Source organism: Nicotiana sylvestris, chromosome 9, assembly GCF_000393655.2.
Source record: "Nicotiana sylvestris chromosome 9, ASM39365v2, whole genome shotgun sequence".
NCBI lineage: Eukaryota > Viridiplantae > Streptophyta > Magnoliopsida > Solanales > Solanaceae > Nicotiana > Nicotiana sylvestris.
In genome coordinates, this window is record NC_091065.1 from 25,127,411 (window position 1) to 25,153,058 (window position 25,648).

The window sequence follows — 25,648 nt, forward strand, 5'->3', positions numbered from 1 at the left end:
GCATTTTGCTTCAATGTAAGGACATATCTTTACCTCCACACGTTGTAGCTCATATTTCTCAAGGGGGCTTTTTTCTAAACTATGTTGAGAAGAAGCAAAACATGTATTTCCTCCACACTTGCTAAAATGTTGCTGATGATAGCTATACATATATTTTCAAGACATAAGTTTATCCGCCAAAAGGTAAATGTAATAGTTGTAGTTAGTGGACAGTGGGTCCACCCTATTTGCCACCACTTTGAAAATCATGACTTGTCCTAAAGATGTCACTCTTTAATACATATTAGTCACATCTTTCTTTAGATGCCATGGTCCTACATGGACAACACAATTTTTACACTTATCCACTTATAACTAATTCTATATTCTCCAACTTTATACCAACATTTAACCAATTATCCGCACAATTAATTTTTAGATCTCATTTCACTTAAATACTAATATACTTTATATGCCTTAGTACCATGGAATGTGGTATATCAATAGTCCATAAATACGGGGTAGTATAGCTTGGATCGTACTTTATCCTAAAATGTCAAACTTTGACGAAATTCATTTTCTTCGATTTGTTTACCCTTTAACATTTATGACTTTACTTATTACTTGTTTGAAATAGCATAATACTTATAACCTCAAAAATAATCCTGTCCATGAACTTATGGCAATTATCTTACGACAAATCCAATGTACAAAAGTACGGGATATAACAAATAACTAGTAAATATGCCTGACACTATAAAACGAAAGAGTAGTGAGAACACAACATAATCACTAGCAGTCTAAGATAAAAATCCGATCAGACTAGCCTCACATAGTTATGACCCTATCCTACAATCCTAATACTCGACCTCCACAGCTTCCTATCAAGGGCTGTGTCCTCGAAAATCTGAAGTCGCGCCATGTCTTGTTTGATCACCTCTCCCCAATACTTCTTAGGCCTCCCCTACCTCTTCTCATGCTTTCTAGAGCTAGCCGCTGACACCTCCTAACCGGTGCATTTGGGCTTCTAAGAAAAACAAGACTACAACCATTATACCTATAACAGACTAAGAAAATCACTAACACACAAGAGGCAGCAAACCAAACTAGAAGAGAACACGTGGTAGGTACAAACCCCCTATGGAGATTAAACTAATGCGAACTAAAACAACAAAAATCTAGCTAACACAAATAAGGGTAACAGGAATACGGGAAGTACCAACTCCCGCGAATAGAACCTGGAGATTGTCTTTATGCACACGATAATATTGCGGCACCTGGCACGTTCCCGTCCAAATTCTTGCTGCCACTTGCTGACACTCGCCCGGACTGTTCTCCAATGTTATCGTACACACGTTCCACTCGTCTCCAATAGCCACCGACTCTTACCTGCAATACACACAAAACACCACGACACCAAGAAAGGAGAGGGACTATCACAGCTACTACATAGAGAGAAAACAAAGAAGGGGTTTTGAATTTTGAAGTGAACGGTTGTAATGTTGATTTATTTATGATGAGGGACCAGTTCTGAAATGGCGGCAACCATTTGCTTGGGGAGTTGTATCATTCGAAAAAGGTGTGACACTTTGGATAAAAAGACACAACTTAAAGTGACTGCCACGCTGATGATGTGGCATTGTCTTTGTCCATTTTAAATTGTGTATAAAAGAACAAAGCAGCTACTAACCTGTATCAAGAAAACCAGATTCCATGATAGGTCTGGCGCGGAGATGTCGCCTCTGTTAGTTTTGGTAGCGGCGAGAAAAAGGGAGAAAAGAGGGGTGGGGTGAGGGGTGGGAGGCAAGGGAGATGGGGGAGAAAGGGAGGGGGCACTTACCTGTTGGAAGTGGGTGGTCGACTGGTTGTCGGCGTCTCTGGGGGTCGCCAACTGCCGGTCGTATAAGTGATCGTTAGAGCTGGCTGTAGGAGTGAGGTAGCATGGAGAGAGAAAGAATGAGAGGGAGCATGGAGAGAGAAACTCATGCAAGAATAAGGGAAAAAATGTATGTCAAAAATGAAATAAAAATAAAACTACAAACTAGAGATCATATAATATTGGTATATACTTCGTGAAGAGAGTTTTTGTGCCTTGTCATTTCATAGAGAAATATGGGACGAAGAAAAAAAGAAAGATCTATTTATTGTAGAGACTATTTCAAAGAGAAATAGAAGAAGCATAATAAAAATGGAGAAGAAAGGGATGGTAGAAAAAAAATGTTAAATTGATGAGCGATAATTTGAAACTTATGGTAAGAATATTTGAAAAATAATACCCTTTGATCTCCCAAAAGCTAGGCCAAACATGCTCTTAATATAAGTAGTTTTCATTTTATTCTTTTATTTTCCTTCGAAATATACTTGTTTAGTTAAAGATCACGAAAAACAAAATAAAAAATCGTCAAAAATCAATACCAATAAACCTTGTTTTCTATATTTACGATGATTGGTTTACCAAAATGACTTTGCCCCGCAGACTTGTTTGAACTAATGTCGGTTTAATTTACTGTTTGCTAAACCTCATTTTCAGTCTTAATCTTTACGCTACTCAAGCACAGGAAGTTGTATATAGGGCAAACGTTCGATCCTTCCCGCCCAAGAACAGTCTCTCAACACACTCAACCAGAGCAAGTGAGCAACACAGATTGTTCCAGCTTCTCCTGAACTCACCGTGGCAAATCTCCAATGTCTACCTTCATTGAATTGGAGGAAGAGATTGAAGGAGACCAAATTGGCTCCAAAAATTATCGTTTCTCCAAAATCGGAACACCCGTCCCTCTAAAACCCGACGAATCTTCATCCTTCGATCTCGAAAACCAATCTCCGCCGTTGCAACCTTTAGTCGTCTCCGAACGCTTTCGCCTTCTCTTCATTGCCCACTCCGATGGTCAGTCTCTAGTGCATTTTATTTGAGTTATCACCTACATTTTTTTGAATTATCTAGTGCACTTACAGATGGAACACGGAGGAGGATTTAGAATTTGAACTTTATGAGTTCGAAATCAACTATTTATACTTGTTAATGAATTTTTAAACATATACAGAGTTTGGTTCCGACGAACCCATAAGTTGAACTCTGCATTTAAAGAGATGAGAAGATATCACCTAGTTGTTTTGAGTTATCTTATTGTACTACAACAGAGGTAGATTTATGATATAACTTTATGGGTTCGAGATGGGATTATACCGCAACTCATTGATTTACTGGGTTCGAGATCAATTATTTGTACTTATGTAGTGAATTTTTTATTACATATGCAGTATTTGAGCCAAAACTATTGGGTTCGGATGGACCCATAAATTGTACTCTACATCTCTTATTGAGATGAGAAGAAATCACCTAGTGGTGCCTTTTATTTCTTAATTTTCACTTTTTGTTGAATTATTTTTTCGGTTTGATTTAGGGTTTTGTGTTGCAAGAACGAAGGAGGTTATGACATCAGCAGAGGAGATTAAGGAGAAAGGTAGTGGTCCATCTATACAGGAATTGAGCATTGTGGATGTTAATATTGGGAAAGTTTCGGTACTTGCGTTGTCTGGAGATGACTCCTTGCTTGCTGCTTGTGTTGGCAATAAAATCCATTTCTTCCCTGTTAGCGCCCTTCTTTACAAGGTATTTTGATTTCTTCCGATTCTACAACTTTCCTAGGAATACATGGATTTGTAACATCAAAACTTTCTGTAGCTTCATTATGTTGGCCTTGTCTAATCATATATGGCATCCCTAGCTAAATGCCACTGGGTATATGGATTTGACAGTATGGGTTTGAGTTCGAGATTCTACCACAGGCGCAGTTAATTTACTGGGTTCGAAATATAATTCTACTTATTTAGCAGATTTTTAAATACATATACATGGTCCGAGCCAAAGCTATTGTATATGGGTGAGAAGTACATATTGCATGTGCCCCTGAGTGCATTCTAAGAACTGCTTCTTCCCTGCGAAGTTTGAACACTTTCTCGTTTTCAGTTAAAAAGGCATTGCACTTTGTGTTTTTGCTGCAGAAAACCAGTTTTGTGCCTTGCTATCAATTTATGAGTGTTGAAATTTTGAAAAATTGATGTCCTTCATTCTTGTTCGTATTGCTTATTAATAGGACCGAACACCAGCCTTTTCTCATTCTGTCAAGGATTCAAGTGTCATCATGGATATGCAATGGGCTAAAAAGGCAGAAAAGGTTTATGTCATTCTCGCAAGTGATGGGAAGTTGTATAGCGGGGTTGGTCAAAGGCCTATTAAAGAAGTTATGGACGATGTTGATGCTGGTATGTTTCCTTTATATCCCTCTTCCTCTTGATCATTGAGGTCCTTGCTATCTGTGTTCTGTAGTATCTTTTGCTTAGCTTTTACCATGTAAGGTCCAGGAACTGTTAAGGCCTCTGGTAAATCGAAAGTATCCAATTCCAGCAAGTTTCCTATTTAGAAATTTCTCATAATTGATACATCATACTCTTTTAAAATTCCAGCTGGAATTGTATCCTAATGGGTCTTTGTGGCTTCCTACCTTTTCAACTCGAATAAAGGTCATGAATTTAGGCATTGCACGCTTGTCTCCCAGTTCAAGTTAAAAGCACGTTCCACATCTCACTTGATACAACAAAATGCAAAAGTAAATGTTCAGGGTGCCAATGAAATACAATACTTTCCAGCTTCCAGGGTCTATTTCTTAGTTCTAACTCCCTCTTTAGTAGATCAAATATCAATGGGTTGATTGTTTCGCTCTTGTTAGATGCTTATTCTATTCGTTTCCTTGATGCATTGTGGTCATTCTGGACTCAAGTCCAACCAATTAGGAGATTGGGAGCAGTTCATTTTTTTTTCAACACAACATACAACTCCCAGCTGTACTTTGTTTTTCCAACTATACTTGTCCTTCTTTCTTTTGTTATCTTACCAAGTCTTTGTGAAAAAACTCTGACGAGAAGATTTTCATATATATATACAAGTTTGTAATTCAAAAATTTCCTCGGAATTGATCAAACTTTTTCAATTCCATTTTATAATAAAGAGAAGTTGGGGACATAGTAAACCTCCTACTATAAGAGTGATTCCTTGGGACCGGAAGGGGAAAGATTGAATCTTGAAGGACAATGATAGGCAGACAAAGGTTTACGCAGTCGTTGCGTGCTTGCTTTGCGCACCAGCATAGCAGAATTTAAATCTGCTGGCTCAGATGACTGGCTCTTGGCTGTATATGTGTATGTGTGTGTATTCATCTAGTTCCAGGAAGCCTCCACAAATTTCTCTTATGGTCTTGAATGTATTCGCCCATAAATGTAGAGGAAGACCTGATAGTTAAGCCATACATGGCAGGGTCCGAGTTTCTTACAGTCACATGCAATTAACAGTGAGCACCGGTCTAGCAAAGTTTCAATACTTTCAATATCATTTCAGACTTTTATTTCTTCTGCTTCAGCTAGAATGAAACTCGAACGGGGAATACCTGTTCCTATTTGTTACCTTAGTTCCTGCTGGAACTTCCCAGTTGAGTCCATCTTTGGATAACTGTGACTCAGGGATTTAAGATGTGATATAGCATCTCCTTAAGTACTATTTCTCTCTTTCAGCTAATATTTTCCACCAATAAACTTTCATTTATAATGCTTTATACTTCATAAAATCTTTGCTTCAACTTCTGGCCATTTTCTTACTGTTGTTATCTTTATGTAATTCTTATTCATCTGGTTGAAGGTTGGGGGCTTACCCTTGCTGAAATCATTCTCTGTTAGTTCCAATATCTTTTTACCAGTGTACGACCAACCTGCATCCTGGCTCTGTGTAGGTGTAATCACTGACATCTCTTGTGCGCACTATTCCAATGAAACTTGCAATAACAAAAGCTATTCTAATGAGCCATCTGCATATGCTGAAATTTGTAGTGTGTATAGAATTGTTACTATTTCCTCCACGATTGCATATTTTACCTCATTCATATGAAGTGCTAGAAGGGGAACCTTGGATCAACGGTAAAGTTGTCTCCGTGTGGCCTATAGGTCACGGATTCGAGTCCTGGAATCAGCCATTGATGTTTGTGTCAAGGTGGGCTGCTACATTACACCCCTTGGGGTGCGACCTTCCCTGGACCCTGCATGAATGCGGGGTGATTTGTGCACCGGGCTGCCCCTTTTTTCATATGAAGTGCTAATATGAGGATTTTCGTACGAAGAACATGTTGCTGTCAACTTTTGTTCTACTAACAAAATTTCGTCTTCTTTCCATCAGATAACACATCACTATTATCAATTAGGTTGAATAAGTTCTCTGACCTAAAAATAAGTCTTGTTCTTCATTATCTAAACTCTGGTTGGTTCAGCCGATTAGCACTTCATGCCACGATATCACTGGTTTTATTTACCTGGTTAACTAACTAAATTTGTATCAGAGAAAGACTGTTTGAATTTTGTCAGAAACTCTAGAGAAAGACTACTTTTTTTCCTGGTAAATTATTTTATTATCTTTTTTCTTTTGAAGCAGTAGCTTCATTCACCTTTCTCTGTAATTATTGAGCAGTGTAGAGCAAGAATTATGAAGTCACTGATGGGTGTTCTTATTTCTTTTTTCCCTTTTGGGAGGCAGGGGAATGTGCTCAATATTAGAATAAGCTGTAATGCTAAAATTTCAACTACTTGATGGTCTGATTTACAAGTTACATCTGTTGAATTATACTATGTACTGAGCTTGCACTTATTTAGCATCATTATGTTGTATAGTTGGGTGGAGTCCGGATGGTGAGTTTATTGCTGTCACAAGGAAGAATTTGATTAGCATTCTATCATCAAAGTTTGAGGAGAAGTTTGGCATATCACTAGCATTTAAGTCGCTGCTTGATGATTCTAATGCAAAGTGCATCATCAAAGGTATATTATGTTTTTGTGCTTTTGGCATGTTATTTCTGATATTTCAGTGAGTTAAGTACAAATAAAATCTTTGATGCATCCAGTTCTGGTATATGCTTTTGCCTCAGGTATTTCAGTAGTAAGCTTCTATTATATGTTGCTTTTTAGCTTCTTATATGTAAAAAGAATTAGGTGAGAAATATCTGCGGCATATAGAAGATGTAACTGGATAGCGAAAACGCCTTTCTAGTGGTTTAGGCTGTGCGATGCCAGTTATTTTTCTGAAAATATTTGAGCTGAATATATAATGTTTTTTGTAAGACATGTTAGGTACTAATTTCTCTGAATTTTTTCTAGCTTTGTAGATTTGGTACTGCCATGAAACTTTCTGATCTAGGGAGAGCTAATCTTTATTTGGTTGAAGTCTATCTATTTATATGTTCAAAGATTGAACTTGTTTTGAGAGAGAAATATCCATGCAGTCCATGTTAGCTCCATAAATATAGATCCAAAAATGGGGCAGTTCTGAATTGAAACTTCCGTGACTAAAATTATGGAACACTTTATTTTAGTGTTGTAATACGTTGCTTGTATTATTACTCTAGCTTTACCTATACTCATGTAATACATTCTAATGCTTCAAAGATAATATGTCTTACATTCGCTAATAGTTTTACAAAACCTAGATACTAACTTGTATATACAAAATCTTTGTGAATGATCTAACAACATAAATAGTGGGGTTTATTTGTAAGTTCTGTAAAGTTCATTACTTTCACCATTTTTAGATTTAGTTAGTAAGACCGCAGATTTTGAATTTTGTAAGAAATGGAGGTGCAATTATCCTGAGTGTTACACACACACACACACACACACATATATATATATATATATATACATATACTCGAACGCATATGTTTATTGAAAAAAACCTTCATAAAAACAATTACGTAAATATACATTATTTTTCGAGAAATGTTCGTTAAGACTGAAAAATAATTGGAGCAGCAGGTACGTACGTCTAGTAATGTCAGATGAGGAACTAACAAAATGTAGTGCCACCTCCATATTGTGTTTTAGTGTTTAACCAGCTCAAATCAAGCTCTACATTTCCAGCAAAGTTATCCGTTTAATGCCTATTTATGTCTGATGAACTTGTCAGTTGAATGATATTTTTTTTGTTATGGCAAATTTTACAAATTATGATATTTTCTTGTAATGTTTGTGCTGTTATTATATTTTTTTGTTTCTCTCATGATGGTTTATTACTGTTTTATTCTTTAAAATTATGTTATTATTGTTAGATATTTATATTAATTTGTCTATACTTCCTTGCATTTTTTGAGTTTTTACTATTTTAAATGTAGTTTCACATTTTTCATTTTTTTCTTATTTTTTAATATTAAACATTTTCGGGTTTTATGCCTTGTGCATTGATGTTTATGCCACGTCCATGCCTCGTAAAACACATCGCCTAGAGCCACCGCCTTTCAAAACACTGTTTGAATTGACTAGATTTTCAAAATGGCTGAAAATGCTTCCGCTACTTTGGTTTTAAATCTAGTTAAAATATTGCATCTGATGTTCCATAGAAGAGTATTTTTATTTTTCTTGGTTGCTGGTGAATTTCTATTGATGCAACATAGTTTATTTAACTTTTTGTATTTCTCTTGAACCTATCTGTAGATTATTGTACTTTAGCTGACTGTTGTTTGAATTAGTGGATGTTGTCAGATGGATTCGTCCTGATTGTATTATCATAGGATGTCTTCAAGTAAATGATGATGAGGAGGAGGAAAATTATGCTGTGCAAGTCATCACAAGTGAGAATGGAGGAATAACTAACGTAAGTGGATAATTTGATAATTTGAACTGCAGAGAATCTAATTGGAGTAATAGCCTGATTGGCCAAGCTTCTAAAATAAGCTTATTCTGAAAGGTGCTTTTCTCAAAAATGCTTTTTAAAATAGTACTTTTAATGAGAAGCAGTTTGTGTTTGGCTAATTAATTTAAAATATACTTTTGAGCAGTAATTAATGTTTGGCCAAGCTTTTAAGAAGTGCTTTGAAGTGTATTTTTCTCAAAAGTGCTTTTGGGGAGAAGCTACTGTTTTCTGCTTCTCAAAAATTGCTTCCGCTTCTACTCAAAAGCATCTTTTTCCTTTTAAAAGCTTGGTCAAACACCTTAACTTTAGAAAAAGCCACTTTTGGCCAAAAAGAAGCTTGGTCAAACATGCTATAACTGTTATATTTCATTGTTCGTATCTTAATGTACTTCTTGTACGCGTATGACTTGTGCTACATTTTAGAAGTCCTAGGTGAGAGATTTGTCAAAATCTCTTTAGTAATTGGCTAGATGAACTTTTTCCTCTGAGGCCTGTTATAAGATCTACTTGGGTTGATACAGTGATGAACGCTTATGCGTTTTTGCGGTATTGTCAGTATAAGAATTATTTAGCTATCTGAATGAGTTTTATATAAATAATTTGGGTTGTAATTCCGTGATTAAATTGCTTTCTGAATTTGTACTTGTTCTCTATCAATTCACAACACTTCATTTTGTATAAATTTGAGCAATATGGAGAGAATGCTGAGAATTAAAAAAGCTTTCGGAGAATAATTCTTGGAAAAATTCAAGGTTTCAAGGTTATATGTAACATTAGTGTTCGAACATGAAATAGCCTTTTCCTATACTAGACATGACTTGTCCTAGAAAATCCTGGCGTGGTTGCAGCCTTTTACTGGCATGATGTCAAGCTCAAATATGTCCATTGTTAGACTTTCTCTTTGGTACGGAAAAGGTACAATCATGACTTACCATGCTCACCTAAAACTCTAGATTATGACCATTCATAATGAGTTTGTGTTTGTAGTATTGGCCACCCATACTGACGCGGTGTTTAAAAGCAGAAGGTTCTCAATCACATTATTTGACAAATGAAGCAATTAGAAAAGAAATAGGAAGCTAAGTGGAATTCCAAATACCCCATGCTTAAAGAAGATAAATAAGAAAAGAGAACACACGAATCTTTAGTTGTTTAGTAGAGCAATGGAGTTCATATGCTGACGCAATGGGAATGGATCTGCAGCTTCTTAGGTTAGAAAACCAGACACTAGGCAACAACCTTACTAATGGAGAAGCTAATCCTTCATGACCATGCAATGTTGATACTCTTGATCTCCACCCTCAAGTTTTAGTGTAGTTGGTAGAAAATACCCCCAGAGAGAATTAATGAGTAATTAAATATTTCAGGCAAAAGCACATATCTCGATCTGTTAACAATTTCTCTGGGGCAGAGGGGTTGTATTTTTATGTTGAGATTTGTTTCTTTTAGGCTTTCATTGAATAGTAAATATTTTTATCCTAGTACCATAGGCAATTTATTACATGCTTGCTAAGTTTCTTTTTCTTTTGGGCATACATTATCTTTTTCCTTTGCAGCCTTCCGCCAAGCCAGTTGTAAGGTCCTTCAGGGATGTGTTTCTAGACTTTCGTTATGATGCAGTTCCTTTATGCAGCGGACGTCATCTCTTCTTGAGTTATTTGGATCAGCAGTATGTATTGTTACTTTTTTATTTTATGATAGCTTGTCTGCATCCGGATTTATTTGCATTGTGTCCTTTCAAATTTATAGAGGGTTAAGTCCTATTATTTGATTCAGTACTATCTTTTGCACTCTTTTATGTCACCGTGTTGTTCAGAAAAGGTTATAAAAACTCTGCATAAATGAGACTACTCAAGAATGTTAAGTGTCTCCATGAAACTGCTACAACCATATATCCAGACTGGGATGTCCTGCTTCAAAATATAGAAGGAACTCTAATATTTTCATTTGAACTAATATATCTGCTGTCCGCTCAAAAGGCTCTCCTATTTTGCTGTCTCAAAACTGCACGAGGAATGATTCTGTCTCCTTTCTTTTCCATACTATGCTCAGTTTATCCACCCTTCTAATGTCCCCACTTGGACCTTAATTCCCATCCAAGAAAGATGGCCATTTTGTTCTGCCAATAATATCTTTTCGCTTCCTTCCATCCCAAAAGGGTCTTCTTTCGTTATTATGTCGCCTCATCTTCTCTCAGTCTCTCGTAGGGAAATGAAGATCTTCCCATTCTGTTTTAACAACCACTAAACCCAACTAATTGGATAAGAGCTCAAACTGAAGAATTGGGGCCATAATCTTTGTTTTGCGAGGAAGAAATACCACACGCAAATAATCTACTATTGCCATCAAGAGACCTCCAATATCCTCTCCAGGGTCCACCCTGGGTTCTGGGGATGTAGCAACCTTCTTCCTCGTGGAAGGCTCTTGAGAGTTGATAACTGACGTTGAAGGGAATTGGTCATGTATGCCGGATTTATATTTGCATTCATGCAAACATATGTGCGACCTACATTTGAAGTGTGATTTTTTCCACTTGTGTTAGTGAAGCTGCAACCATTAGGTTTCTAGTCTATGCTTTAATCCTGACCGATATTTTGGCAGTTCTGTTTGAAATAATAAACTCTCCCTACACTACACCATGCAACATCATGCTTAATGCTTTCATCACAAAGGTGAAAAACAGTATTGAAATGATTTCCTTGACACAAGTGTTCCTCATGTTTATATCCAATTGACATAACATATCCTATTGATACAACGTTCCTCATGTTTAATGTGGAATCAGTGAGCTCATTTGCAATCAACGACACTTTAAGTATTTGCGTGCCTTCAACAGAAGCATTATGTGAATCTGATACTCAACCAGTCGCATCTTTTTATGGACAGAATCATTGGACATATTGTGTCGGTAATCCCAACTGGGCTGATGGGGCTAAGAATCTCTAATGCTGCCGGTTCTTATTTTTGCAGTCAATCTGTGAAAAAACTTTCTAAATTGTCCCAAATGCATGTGAACTTACAAATTGCTAGCAAGACTAGAATTAATACAAAAAGAGAGGAGTTGAAGTGAGGCATAATAGTTCGTGGGAGGAATACTTTTTTTTGGGGTGGGGGTGGGGGTGGGGAGGGAGGAAGTTAGAGTTGACAATCCTATTTCTTTTTTTGGTGTGTTTAAACTCTGACAATTTCTGGACGAACATAACTTTTGTCCCATCGTTTGAAAGTGCCTTGGTTTGAAGATCTTTGATTTTTGGAAGTGGACATATGTTCCAAAGGTTTGGATTAGAGAGTGTTGTCTTCAACCTGGCAACATTTTGCATCTGTTACAGTATGAAGAGAATGTGTGTCCCGATTCATACGTCTAGATTTATCATATTTTCATAAAAAAAATCCTATAGGATATTCTATGAAGTACAATTAAGTAATTCTAGTCATAAAAATTGCTTATCTTATTAGCTTGGAAATTGATTACCATTCATATTGTACATAGCAAGAGCACCTCTTGTATATTGTTGCTTAATTAAGTAATTTTTTTTCTTTTTTCACATAATATCAAAGCTATTTCTTCATAGAGACTCAAATCGCTTTTGCTATCGGCGAGTGGTGCCGGTCAATGGTACTGCATAATTCAAATCTCTTATCTCATGGTATTGCATTCTGTAAATACACTAACAACATTTGAAGTGATTTTCAAGGGCATATCAGACTTAAAATTGTAAAAGATTCAAGTTTTGGCAAGTCAATTGGTTTGTGGAAAGCACTTTAGCATATTCTGTCTAGCGATGGGCATAGTTTGGCAAACTTGAAATTCGAACTGAAATCCGATTTTCTTTGTTTTGGATTTTTGGGCTACTGATTGGATTTCGGATTCAAGTTTTTAAATTTTTGGATTTCGGATTGGATGTTGGAATTTGGTACTTTAGATTTTTGGATAACAGTCAAAGGTATAAGGTAGCTAGGAAGGAGGCGAAGATGGCAGTGACGGAGGCTAAGACGACAGCTTTTGCTCGTCTGTATGAGGAACTAAGGAACAAAGGTGGGGAGAAGAAGTTATTCCGACTCGCTAAGGCGAGAGAGAGGACAACTCGGGATCTGGACCAAGTGAGGTGCATAAAAGATGATGACGGCAAAGTTTTGATGGGAGATGACCAGATTAAGAGGAGGTGGCAGACCTACTTTCATAAACTTCTAAGTGAAGAAGGGGATCAGGATATTATACTTGGGGAAACGAGGAATGCCGACAGTCACCATGAATTAAGTAATTGTAGGGACATTGAGATCGACGAAGTCATGGAGGCAATGCGTAAGATGAGAAGGGGCAGAGCTACCGGGCCAGACGAAATTCCGGTTGAACTGTGGAGGTGTGTGGGTAGAGCAGGCTTGGAATGGCTTACTGCATTGTTTAATGTTATATTCAAGACTAATAGGATGCCTGAAGAGTGGAGGTGGAGTACAATGGTCCCGTTGTATAAGAACAAAGGTGATGTCCAGAGCTGTAACAACTATAGGGGCATCAAATTACTAAGTCATACCATGAAAGTTTGGGAGAGAGTGGTAGAAATGAGAGTGCGAAGGACGGTGTCTATTTCAGACAACCAGTTCGGGTTCATGCCGGGACGATCTACCACAGAAGCTATCCACCTTATTAGGAGGATGGTGGAACAGTACAGGGATAGGAAGAAGGATCTTCACATGGTGTTTATTGATTTGGAGAAAGCGTACGATAAGGTTCCTAGGGAGGTCTTATGGAGCTGCTTAGAGGATAAAGGGGTCCCGATTGACTATATTAGGGTGATTAAAGACATGTATGATGGAGCTAAGACTCGGGTTAGGACAGTAGGAGGCGACTCTGAACATTTTCCAGTTATTACGGGGTTGCACCAAGGGTCTGCGCTCAGCCCATTCCTATTTGCCCTGGTGATGGATGCACTGACTCATCATATTCAAGGGGAGGTGCCATGGTGCATGCTATTTGCTGATGACATTATTCTAATTGACGAGACACGAGGCGGCGTCAACGAGAGGCTAGAGATTTGGAGACATGCTCTTGAGTCTAAAGGTTTCAAGTTGAGTAGGACGAAGACGGAATACCTCGAGTGCAAATTTGGAGTTGAGCCGACGGAAGCGGGAGTTGAAGTGAGGCTTGACTCTCAAGTCATTCCCAAGAGAGGTAGTTTCAAGTACCTTGGATCGGTTATTCAGGGGATCGGGGAGATTGACGAGGATGTCACACACCGTATAGGGGTGGGGTGGATGAAGTGGAGGTTAGCGTCGGGAGTCTTGTGTGACAAGAAAGTGCCACCGTTACTAAAAGGTAAGTTTTATAGAGCAGTGGTTAGGCCTGCCATGTTATATGGAACTGAATGTTGGCCGGTAAAGAACTCACACATCCAGAAGATGAAAGTAGCAGAGATGAGGATGTTGAGGTGGATGTGCGGGCATACAAGGATGGATAAGATTAGGAATGAAGATATTCGAGAGAAGGTGGGTGTGGCCCCCATGGAGGACAAGATGCGGGAAGTAAGACTCAGATGGTTCGGGCACATTCAGAGGAGGAGCACTGATGCACCGGTGAGGAGGTGTGAGCGACTGGCTGTAGTGGGCACGCGGAGAGGTAGAGGACGACCTAAGAAGTATTGGGGAGAGGTGATCAGACAGGACATGACGCGACTTAGGATTACTGAGGACATGGCCCTTGACAGGGAATTATGGAGGTCGAGCATTAAGGTTGTAGGTTAGGGGAGAGTTGGGAATATTTCTACAGCACAATAGAGTGAGACTAGCCAGTTAGGAGTTAGACTAAGAATGTCATTGGTCGTCTATTGATGCAAGGCTTTACCTTCTAGTTTTACTATACCAGCCATCTATTTCGTATTTCGTATTCTGTATTTCATATCTCTTATATATTGCTGTTATTTTATTATGCATTTTTATGGTACTAATATATCGGCTGCTGTTGCTTTTTTGAGCCGAGGGTCTCCTGGAAACAACCTCTCTACCCTTCGGGGTAGGGGTAAGGTCTGCGTACATATTACCCTCCCCAGACCCCACTTGTGGGATTATACTGAGTCGTTGTTGTTGTTGTTGTAGATTTTTGGATATTCAAAGATCTGAAATTCCTATACCTTATAGTGCTACACGTTAGACACTAGTCCATTGTACATATGCCAATTCTAATAAGTCCTATACCCAATCCATTAAACGTTAACTCATATATCCAATTCTAATTAAGAAGTCACTGTTAGAATGCTTCCTATTTGGATATGATTTACTATTATTAATTAATTCTTATCGGCCTTATTAATGTCTGATGAATTTCCTTGAAATGGTTTCATTGCTTCTATGAATACTTTATTTGGAAAAAGGGTGTCTTGATCAAGTCTTCTTTGCCATTTAATGTAGTCAGCTGGCATTTGTTGCTAATCGGAAGAATCTGGATCAGCACATCTTGTTGTTTGGATGGTCAGTTGGTGATGAGAAGAATGAAGCTGCAACTATAGAAATTTTGAATGATAATTGGTCTCCAAAGATTGAGGCTCAAGGTGCTTTAAGCTTTCTTCCCATTCCACCTTAACTTGTTTAATCTTACTTTCTTTTGCTTGACACAATCATTTTGCCCTGTCTGTCTTAATTTCCACTTTCATCTTTCACACATTCTCGTTTTACATAACATGAAATGCTAGTCCTGAAGATGATTATTTATTTGGAGGAATGAATTTTGCTGGTATGATGCTAGTGAATGTCCATTACAACTGGAAGCAATATTAAGATGAAAATACATTATGCTTTGCTCTTTTTTCTTTTTGGGTTTAGAACATTTCATACTGAGAAATATTTTATTTATTGTTCTCATTGGATGTATAGTATTTTTCTCTTTTTTTCTTGTTTGTTTTTCCAGTTTTAGATCTTCTAAGTGATGGAGAACTGGCGTTGAAATAATGGATCAAAGTTTAACCTTGTCAGAATGATGCAAACCTTTTTTTGACACATTAGATGATGTCAAACCTTAAAGCTTATGTGATTGGCTATCCTGTGAGTGCACTTTTGTGTGTTACTACTATATTTAATTCAACAGCCCTAAAATTTTCCCGATATGTGGAAAAATTAGAAGACCAAGACAAGAAATCAATCATCTTTTATTGTTGAAGAGAGTTTACTGGCTGCTGTTGGGGAGTGTTTTCTTATTGAAGTCTTTTGTGGAAGTTGATGATTAACTTCAGTGTGATGAGTGATGACTATTTTTGTTCATTTAGATGAGGCTGCTTCCATTGAATTGAATTGAATGTGTCTAATCTAAACAAGGAAATGGATAAAATGTGGATTATGAAGAGGATCGAGACGAAACAATGCACTCTACAATTGTCATGTTTGCGCCTTCTGACTTTGTGTATTCAGTTTAGAAATTACATCCTGTATGACAAGATAAATCTAAACGTTTAACACTTAGTTGGACAGAGGTTTTGATTCTTTCTTTATACAAGTTTTACTGAAGGAAGACAATTTTCGGCTTGGTTTCAGACAGTGGTGATGATATCTTGATCTTGGGACTTGCCATTGACAAAGTTTCCCAAAATGGGGAAGTTAAAATATTGCTTGGTGAAGAAGAAAAAGAAGTTTCACCGTGTTGCCTTCTGCTTTGTCTTACCAATGATGGAAGGGTGTCAATTTTCCATTTTGCCAGGTAATTCCACAGCCATTTGAACCTATATGTGGTTATTTTTAATGGTTTCCACTCGTATCTATGCCGGTGACAATCTTTTTTTGAAGGATCTATGAAGTAATTTAAATGTTTTTGTAGTGCTACTGCTGCTTCAGTGCCAACCCAGTCTACTGATTCTGAAGAGAAGAATGATGCTTTTATAGTGGCATCGTCACAAGACATGCTAGTTGAATCTTCCAGCGCTCGGAAGCAAATAAACCAAGTAGATTCAGGGCCGCAACCTCATGAAATAGATAGAGGTCATAAAATTGTTGCAACAAATGCTCTATCATCTGCAGCGGTGAATTTTGGCTCAGAAGAAGCTATTAAAACCAGAAATCAGGTAATGATACCTGTCTCATTAACTGGACAGCTATAAGCAGCGAGAAGCAAAGATATCTTCTATGCTAATCAATCTTGGTCGAGTCCTAACAGTCTTAACTTTTTGCAGAACCAAGGTGCAAATTTGGAACAGTCCACATCCAAAACATCTGTACATGTGGATGCTGGACGTGTGAGTAATTTTAGGACGCAAGAAACTCAAAAAGTAGCTGAAGTTAAACCTGGTGCAATTTCTTTCTCAGGAAATTCCTTAGGTAATTTTGCCATTCCTTCAATTGGGCATAGTACGGGAACTGGTAGTATCATGGAGTTACCTGGAAAGATAATGTCAACAGGTTCCTCTACTGCTTCATCCCTCTCAAGCGAACTCCGCATTTCTTCAAAACCTGATGAAAGACCCTCATCCACACCATTCAGTGGTGTTCAAAGAAAAACTTTTGCTTTTTCTGATAGAAATTCTTCTGGCTCAAATGAGACAGCTGGAACTTCAGTATCAATTGATTCTTTCAAGCAGCAAGCCTTTGCGGGTGCAGGGAATATTGAGTCATTACCTGCTTTTCCCGGCTCAAGGTTGCCGTCACAGAAAGGTTTTGTATCGGAGCCTTTGAAGCCTCACTTGACCAGGGAGACTTGTGAGGGAATTCCATCAAAGCAATTCCGCGATGTAAGTTTTATCTTGGATGAACTGTAAGATAGAGTGTGCTTGTGTGTGTATGTATCCTGTATCAGCAATAGCATATCAGTATGTTCTCTTTTTCTTCAGTTTCTTTTTCATTTACTTGTCATTTTTCTTTGGAAAGTTAAAATCATTCTTTTACCTATTCTGGCAAGTCTCCACGTTGACCCGGTTTTTGTTCAGTCCTTTTGGAGTAATAGAAATTGTTAGTCTCTCAATTTTTAGCAGTAAGTTAATTTCTTTAATATAGTTAAACTAATAGGTATTCATAATTTGGAGCAATTAATATATTCTCAATTGAAAATAACCTTCATATATTCTAGCATATGCTCCTCCTATGATTATTTTACTGCTTGCAGATTATTTTTTCTATCACGCGAGTTAAATATTATATCCTGTGTAGTTTCTCAGATGCACGTGGTGGCATGCATTTTTCAAATTCTTTTTTTCTTTTTACATTTTTGATGAGTATATTTGAAATGGTATTATATTCATACAGTAGTTTATCTGCCACTTTTCTACAAGGTATTGGAACATGCATAATCATGTCATATTCTCTATTTCCTTCAAGGTTGAGGAGATGGCCAGGAAATTGGATAGCCTTCTAGAAGGTATAGAAGGTGAAGGTGGGTTTAGAGATGCTTCCATTAATGCTCACAGGAGTTCCGTTTTGGCATTGGAGGAAGGCATAGAGAGTGTTTCTGAGAAATGCAGGATATGGAGAGTAAGCTTTTATGTCCATTCTCTATCTCATTTGATATCTGCTATGATGGCATGTTTCTTATGCAACTTTCTCCTTTTGTCCCTGGTTTGCTGGTTTTCCTTTAATTCTCTTTTGATATTTTTTCATGAGTGCTGACTTGTGGGTTTATTTACTGAACATATAGATTTTTACTAATCTTGCTAGTAGTTTCATAAGTCAAAAATCAAGCACTCCATCTGATATAATATAATCGTGAAAGTCCTAAACTGGCTTGAACCTGGAACGCTGGCTTAAGATCAGTAGAAGGCACTGCTACTGTGGCTTGCGTGGTTGAGGGTTTTGCTCCCTTGTAATTTCTGTCTTCTAATTTGACAGCTGGAGCATTACGTTATTGGCGTTGATAATCTTTTCATAGTTGCATACAGTAGTTCATTGTCGTTACATTAGATGTGAAGGTCCCAAACTTGCTGAGCTTCAATAGTAGATGAGATGAAGGAAGAAGGCTTTCTTATGGTCAAATTTCATTTTATGTAAACAAAACTAAAGCTATTTGGTTGTGATGATGCTTCTTGTAAGACCATTTATTTTGCCTAGTTATGATTGTGTCCTAATTTCACATGTGTGAGCTTGCTCACATTGCCTGTCGGGGAATGAGGCGTAGTTGTTTATGATTGTGTCCTACCATTCATATGAAAACCTTCCAAATTAAATAAGAGATTACTAAGATATGATGTATTTCTCCAAACAAAAAATAGGACATTACACAATATGATGTAAGTGAAAATTGCTGCTGCCCCAGGGCTTAGTTCAAGTGGCAAAGGTTGAGGGCTTGTGACTTAGGTCACAGGTTTGTGCCCTGCGCAATGCGAACTAAGCTTGGTATTTAAGTGTAGAACCGCAGATTGGCGGGCCCATTATCCCTGAGTTTCGGAGGCTGCGGTTGGTCTTAAAGATTGGCCCCAACGGATTTCTCGGTCATAAAAAAGGAATTGCACAGTAACCAAGACAAAAAAAAGCTGCAGCAAAAGTGAACTGGAAAAACATAGGCAACCAAACATCGTACAAATACAATTTTCTCTTTAAATCTCCTCTAACTATAGAAATACAATTTTTCTCTCTAAATCTCTTCTAACTTCCATCAGATGAGTTCAGTACTATGGCACCTTTCTATTTGCGAGAAGGATTACAGCAATTATTGGGAGGAAATCGTTTGAACTAAAGAAGGTGCAACAAGCAGATGGATTTTTTCCGTGTATTATTGATGGATTGGGACTATGTGAGAGAAGTTTCTGCAAAGAGAGGAATCAGTTAGGAAATGCTTTAAATCATAGAGTAATTTTTTAAAGTTTAATCAACGGGGAGGGGGTCATAAAGAAAGCAGTGCAGTTCTTGAAAGATGGTCGTAGTGAGGGTGGATGCATTTGTGGATTTTTTCACAAAATTCTTGGAACAGGTGTTAGCTGGTATTGAAAGATCAAGGGTCTGAAATGACTGCTGAAACAATTGAGGTTTAGGATTGGAGAAATATTGGAGTATTAAAGATTCATGTTAGCAAAAGGTCTTCTCCAGCAAGGATATGCTCCGGAAGATCATTGTTAAAGAAGCTATCCAGTTTGGGTAAAAGGTTGAATTGATAGACCTAAAAACTTTAACCACGAAAAAGAAATTTAAGTATAATTTTGAGATGGATAGGGGAAAGGGGACAATAACACGTAGGTCTTACAAGGAAGAAGAGCTTTCAAGTACAAGTAGGTGATGGAGAACATGTTGCAGAGGAACTGCTATAATCCAATTTTTAATAATTGTCTCAAGAAACATGTAACATATTGAAAGAAATTAGTCTCAAGAAACGTGTATGCAAATAGGTAGAGAAGCGTATAACTCTTGTGGGTGTTGGGTGGAGTCACTGACATGTGTGATGAAGCAGCAATTTCTTTGTGCAAATAGCAGAGTATTGAAATTATAGGAAAAGGGATGAGCCATTCTTCTACGAAGCCAACTAACATGGGCCGCGAGGACTCTGAATGACAGGCTGGAAGATGCTGTTATTGGATGTGGAGAAACTGAAGTTTGAGAGAGAGTCGGAATAGAAGTCATTGGTTCCATATAAAAGATAAATAAATAAACAAGGTGAACAAGAGCCTAGTGTGAAGAAGTGAATTGTTTTGTTCAGTTTACTTGTCTAAGAAAATTGCTATTCTAAACTACAATGAAGAAGACCAGCACATATTTTGGATAGCTAAATATGATTTGTCATTTCTTCCCATGGTACTTTTCTTCATGGTACATTTCTTCCTACAAAATTCAAGTGCTTTCTGTTAATGGTTTGCGAATCCCTTCAATCACTAAATGGTGAACTGATACCCATTTAGAAACCATTTTTTTAATGCCAAGCACATCTTGGAAAAAATTATGGGCATCAACTGGCATCCTACTTTTTGTTATATAGATCTTCAGTAATGTCACCAAAGTTTTGAAAACCATGCAGTCTTAAATATTCTTTAGAGAACGGAGTCATGGTACTGATTTGAGATTGTTCTTCTTCTCTAAAATCTTAGATAATCCGCTCTTCTTCGACGTTTGGTTGGCTTCCTTAGAGGAGGGAACCAAATTTAGAAAGTTGAGGTTTATGGTCCTTTTTTTGATAAAGTAAAAAAGATTAAGGTCCTTTTCCAATGGTAAAACAAAATTGCAACCATTGAAAAGTATCACCGAGTCAGTATGTAGAAAGGGCTCTCATTTGGAAGTAGGGATTCCTATACCAAGATCCTTTGGTTGGTTGGAACCAATGGGAATAGAAGTAGAAGATCTTTTTAAAAAATCTCAAGTTCGATTTGGACCAAGCAATTCAAGATTGCAATACTATGTTCGGTTCAAGGAGGGAAAGAGCAAGAAAGACAACCGGGGAGGGGGGTGTTGCTTGTTAGAAGCATTTATGAGAGGAGTTATCCATGTATTGAAACTAGCATAACTTTATACATTGTTTGGTTACAAAATGGGGGGAAATAATCCCCACGTAGAATCTAGCATAAGTTATAATGTTTGGTTGGTTTTTCCTTTTTTCCACATAAAAAAGAACATATGAACCAAACATTGTATTAGCAATGCTATGTTTTAGTTGGCGCTTTACTGTCGTGTTCAAGGCTCTAATGCATACTTTTCTTTGCCAATAAGCGTTATCCAGGAGAGGCGAAATTAAGCTATTGATATTTCACTTTATCTTAATTTTCTTTCAATTTCTTTATCCAAATATTTGGTGTTCATGCTTATAATTTTTAGTCTTGGACTACACATGTTTTTATAATTTGTTCTTCGGTTGCGCTTTTCTTCATTGAAGCTCACGCTTTATTTGCGTTTTGCGCTTAAAGCTCCAATGGACTTTAGCGCTTTTTTGCGCTATTTGCTTTTAATAACACTGCCAAACCCCACATGTGGGAGTACACTGGGTATATTATCGTTTTTGTAATCCCTGCATAACTAATCCATGTATAACTAATTTCTACATTACTAATCCCTACATGACCAATCCCTACATAATTAATTCCTGCATAACTAACCCCTACATTACTAATCCTTGCATAACTCGTGTTCGGACCAAACGACCCCTAAGTGTCATACACTTCACCCTTTTTATCCCGTTTGAAAGGGCTAAAGAAGAAGTTCTTTGTTGTCAAAAGCTTTTCTCCTTCTTTAGGAAACTTGTTCAAATCAAACCAACAATCTGCCATGTACATTCAAGTCAAATCATGTACAACTTTTTTATTTGATTCTGCAACTATCTCCATTGAGTCATCAACTATTTTAATTGAATCTTCGACTCCTTCAATTGATTTTTCAGCTTCAACATCTTTCGTTGGGTTTCAACCAATTTCTATTAAGTCTTTAACCGTTTCTATTGAGTTCTCAACTATCCATTGGTTTTTCAACTCTCTGTCCATTTTTTAAAAGAAATATACTCATACAACTTGCACTCCTGGAGTATCTTCTGTACTAATTTTTACTAGGACTACTATTATTTATGCGAGATGAAAGAACTTGGATATTGAAAAGAAATAACTTAAAAAAGCTATAAACAAAGTATCAAAGTGGCTGCGGGAATGATACGCTTTGGTTACCGGCGAAGGCTTCCAAGAATACAAAGAAAATCTGAATAGAGGTAGTACTAGTAGTAATCAGAAGTGATAAATGTTCTTTGACCGTAAAATGCTACTATTGGAAAGTGAGTACTATTTATCGCTTTTGACCTCTTTAATGGAAACAATAAAATTGGAGAGGAAATTTAATTTTTCCTTGATTTTCTAAACTGACAAATATTTTGAAACATTTTTTGGTCCAAAACAACACTTGAAATGGGACAGAGGGAGTATAGGTCAATTCTCCCAATCTCTTCTCTTGTTTTTCCACTTCCTCCCAGAATTACTGCTGGATGAGTTTTAGAAATATTTCTTCATCTAATTGCAGGGGGTAATGGATGAGCAACTTGGCGAGATACAGCTTCTCCTTGATAAGACAGTACAAGGTATATATAACCGATCTTGTCCACTAAGTAGGCTGCTTTATTATTCCCTTGATCTCCTAAGTAAGTTTATTGGTAATCATTTATTTCATATAGACATCATAATTGCGACAAAAAAGCGATGAAGCAAAGGTTTAACAAGACAAATGGGTAAAAGTTTCTTTTTACTCCTATTGGGAGTTCAATCATTCCCAAGATCTGGATATGAAGTGCTACGCTTCTAAAAAGTTGTGAATTGTCATCTTCACAGTTCAGTGTACACCTCAGAAGTTTAGGAAGACTATAACTAGGCAAACAATTTACCATGTTAGGATGTGCAAGCTGTAGTTGCGGATGATTTAATGTTGTTTTATAATCTGGTACCAAAGATAGTCCTCATAATTATCTCAGTCAAAGTAAAGAATAAGTATTTTGGTCCTTTGCATCCGGTGAAAGTAAGCTTCTAGCTCCAATGGTTTGATTTTCAACCGCCTGCTTTTCAGCCATTTTTCTTTCCTTTTTTTTTGGTTGAAAAGAAGAAAGAATTTGGTGAGGATGGAATGGATTAAGGAAAAGGACTAACATCCAGGCTCTGATGCCATGTGAGGAACGTGGAAAATAGAAGGGAATTTGGGAATAGAATTGCTTAATTATTCCCTCAAGCATGTTGGGATTTTAATTGTGTTTACAAGTAATCAGAAAGAAAGTAATTGCTCTTCCTATTTACACAATAATTTGAATTTGAGACGCACCAAGGGTGTGGCCTAGTAGTCAATGAATTGGCGTGGAACCATGGGGTCTCAAGTTGAAATCTCAATGGAGGAAAAAATACAAAGTGATTTCTTCTCATTTGTCCAACTCTTGGTGGATAGAGTTATCCAATATCTGTGCTGGTGGGAGGTAGCAGATAACCCGTGGTTATAAAATAAAATTCAGATTTGAAACATTTCCTACATTTACAAGTAATGGGTCCTTATGATTACCAATTTCCTAAAAAGGAAACTGACTTAATTCTTAGCACAATTCTTTTTCCCATTTCTCTGATTTCTCATGCCGGTATTTGCCAATGTCAAATCAGCCATGGGATATGTTCAGAGGGCATTATCTTATGAAATTCATGTGCTTTGCCGCATCAGCTTCAGAATGTACATCTGGAAGCACATGGGATATGTTCAGAGGACATTATCTTCTGAGCACCCTGCTTTGTCTCTCTTCGATTTCTCCGTCTTCAATTACCTCTCTTTTGGGATGTTGTAGCTTAAAACCATATAACCGTACCACAATCACTGCATTTATTTGAAAGAAATAGCTTGTGATTAAAGACATTGAGAGTATTGCCTGTTCATTTTAATAACCTTATTGTTGATAGCATTGATCTCATAATTTTATGGTGTATGCTCTCTTTATTCTCAGTTTTGGCAAGGAAAGTATACATGGAAGGAATATTTAAGCAAGCTACTGATGAGCGGTACTGGGATCTCTGGAATCGCCAGAAACTAAGTTCTGAACTGGAGTTAAAGAGGCAACATATAAAGGAAGTTAATAAGGTGCCAACAGAATGTTCAATGCTAATGCTTATGTTCCTTCCTGTCCTAAAGTTTTCCTTATCACTTCTGATTTTTTCCTTTTTGTAGAGCTTAACCAGCCAGCTGATTGAATTGGAAAGACATTTTAACACACTTGAGTTGAATAAATTTGGTGACACTAGCGGGATAAAAACAAGTAAAAGAGGTTACCAGAGCAGGCCTGGACAACCCAGGTATTGGTTTGGCTCGTTATTTTTTGGCTACACTATTAGTTTATCTTTGGTATGATTGTCTACTTTCTGCTATCACTTCAAATTATTGCACTTGTTGCATCCAACTTTCTTTCCTCCCTACAAGAGTGAATTTATTTCTCCAACCTGCTTTCCCTCTGTATTGGAACCTTCTTTTTCTTGTCTTAATGATCACATTTAGGGTGAACTTTGGATCTATTCGCATTCCAGGCATGTCCAGTCCTTGCACAGTTTACGTAATACAATGACTACACAACTAGCAGTAGCAGAGCAGCTCTCTGAAAGTCTCTCGAAACTGATGACTGATTTGAGCATAGATTCTCCTGCAAAAGGTCAGAATGTTAGGAAGGAATTGTTTGAGACAATTGGTCTATCCTATGATGGTGCCTCTTACAACTCTCCAGTTAGGGAAAAGGCTGTAGATACTCCTTTTAACAAAGAGTTATCAGCAATTCTTGCTGTTAAAGAGCGATCCAGGAGAAAGCAAACGAGCCCTGTGAAGAGCTCTGAACCAGAGACAGCAAGGAGACGCCGTGACTCACTTGATCGGGTAATATTCCAATCTTCTCTTGAGATGCGGATAACATTTTTATTTTCAGTTTCACACCTTGAACACGTTTACATGGGCCTGTGCTTTGTTGTGTAAAACTTCATTTCAATATGAATAATGGCTGCTGTTATATGTTGCTGATCCAACTACTGTTATTCCTGATTACTTCACTTATTGTGCACGTGAAGGAGTGACATTCAACATATGTTCTGTAGTATAAGATAACAGATGATTCAGTTTTCATGAGGCAGCTCTGGATCAGAAAAAGCTACATCCACTGCCAAAAACTGAAAAATTTCAGTTTTTTCATGGTTAATCTTTCTATAGTTTTGGTTCTTTGGTTCGCTTCTTGGTTTCGAGGATCCGGTAAAAACTATAAAACAAGACCAAATTTTGAAAAATCGAACCGACGGACGCCCACCCCTATGAAGAATTAGGGTTAAGAAGGAAGGCTATAGTTGGGATAGAAGAATCAGGAGTCATCCAAATGATTTAAGTACTATTTCCGACTACTGGAGAGGCTGTATGATTCAAGCAAATAGTATCTGGAATAGTGAACAGTCATCGAAAAATCACCTTACAGTATCACCTGAACAGTTATCAGAAAGTCACCATAAAAAAGTTGGTACTTGTAGTTACTGATCTACTATTACATTACTGTTTTTCGGTAAGTATTACATTTTACTGTTATCCAACTCTTACTTA

General features: G+C 37.3%; 1 protein-coding gene across 2 annotated transcripts in view; it reads left to right on the forward strand.

Moving 5' to 3' along the window:
- The first annotated feature begins 2,469 nt into the window (after window positions 1-2,469).
- LOC104225914 (nuclear pore complex protein NUP214) overlaps window positions 2,470-25,648 on the forward strand; it is a 28,502-nt gene continuing 5,323 nt past the window's right edge. The window contains exons 1-16 of one of the 2 annotated variants that reach the window (XM_009777793.2): window positions 2,470-2,866; window positions 3,384-3,592; window positions 4,077-4,245; window positions 6,691-6,837; window positions 8,538-8,662; window positions 10,258-10,370; window positions 15,104-15,243; window positions 16,220-16,382; window positions 16,500-16,743; window positions 16,852-16,996; window positions 17,078-17,406; window positions 17,990-18,142; window positions 22,583-22,640; window positions 24,030-24,163; window positions 24,251-24,375; window positions 24,604-24,943. In XM_009777793.2, the coding sequence (XP_009776095.1) occupies window positions 2,665-2,866; window positions 3,384-3,592; window positions 4,077-4,245; window positions 6,691-6,837; window positions 8,538-8,662; window positions 10,258-10,370; window positions 15,104-15,243; window positions 16,220-16,382; window positions 16,500-16,743; window positions 16,852-16,996; window positions 17,078-17,406; window positions 17,990-18,142; window positions 22,583-22,640; window positions 24,030-24,163; window positions 24,251-24,375; window positions 24,604-24,943 (2,796 nt within the window). In that variant the 5' untranslated portion in view covers window positions 2,470-2,664. Of the gene's footprint in view, window positions 2,867-3,383; window positions 3,593-4,076; window positions 4,246-6,690; window positions 6,838-8,537; window positions 8,663-10,257; window positions 10,371-15,103; window positions 15,244-16,219; window positions 16,383-16,499; window positions 16,744-16,851; window positions 17,407-17,989; window positions 18,143-22,582; window positions 22,641-24,029; window positions 24,164-24,250; window positions 24,376-24,603; window positions 24,944-25,648 lie in introns of both variants that reach the window. The other variant, XM_009777792.2, reaches the window with a different exon arrangement.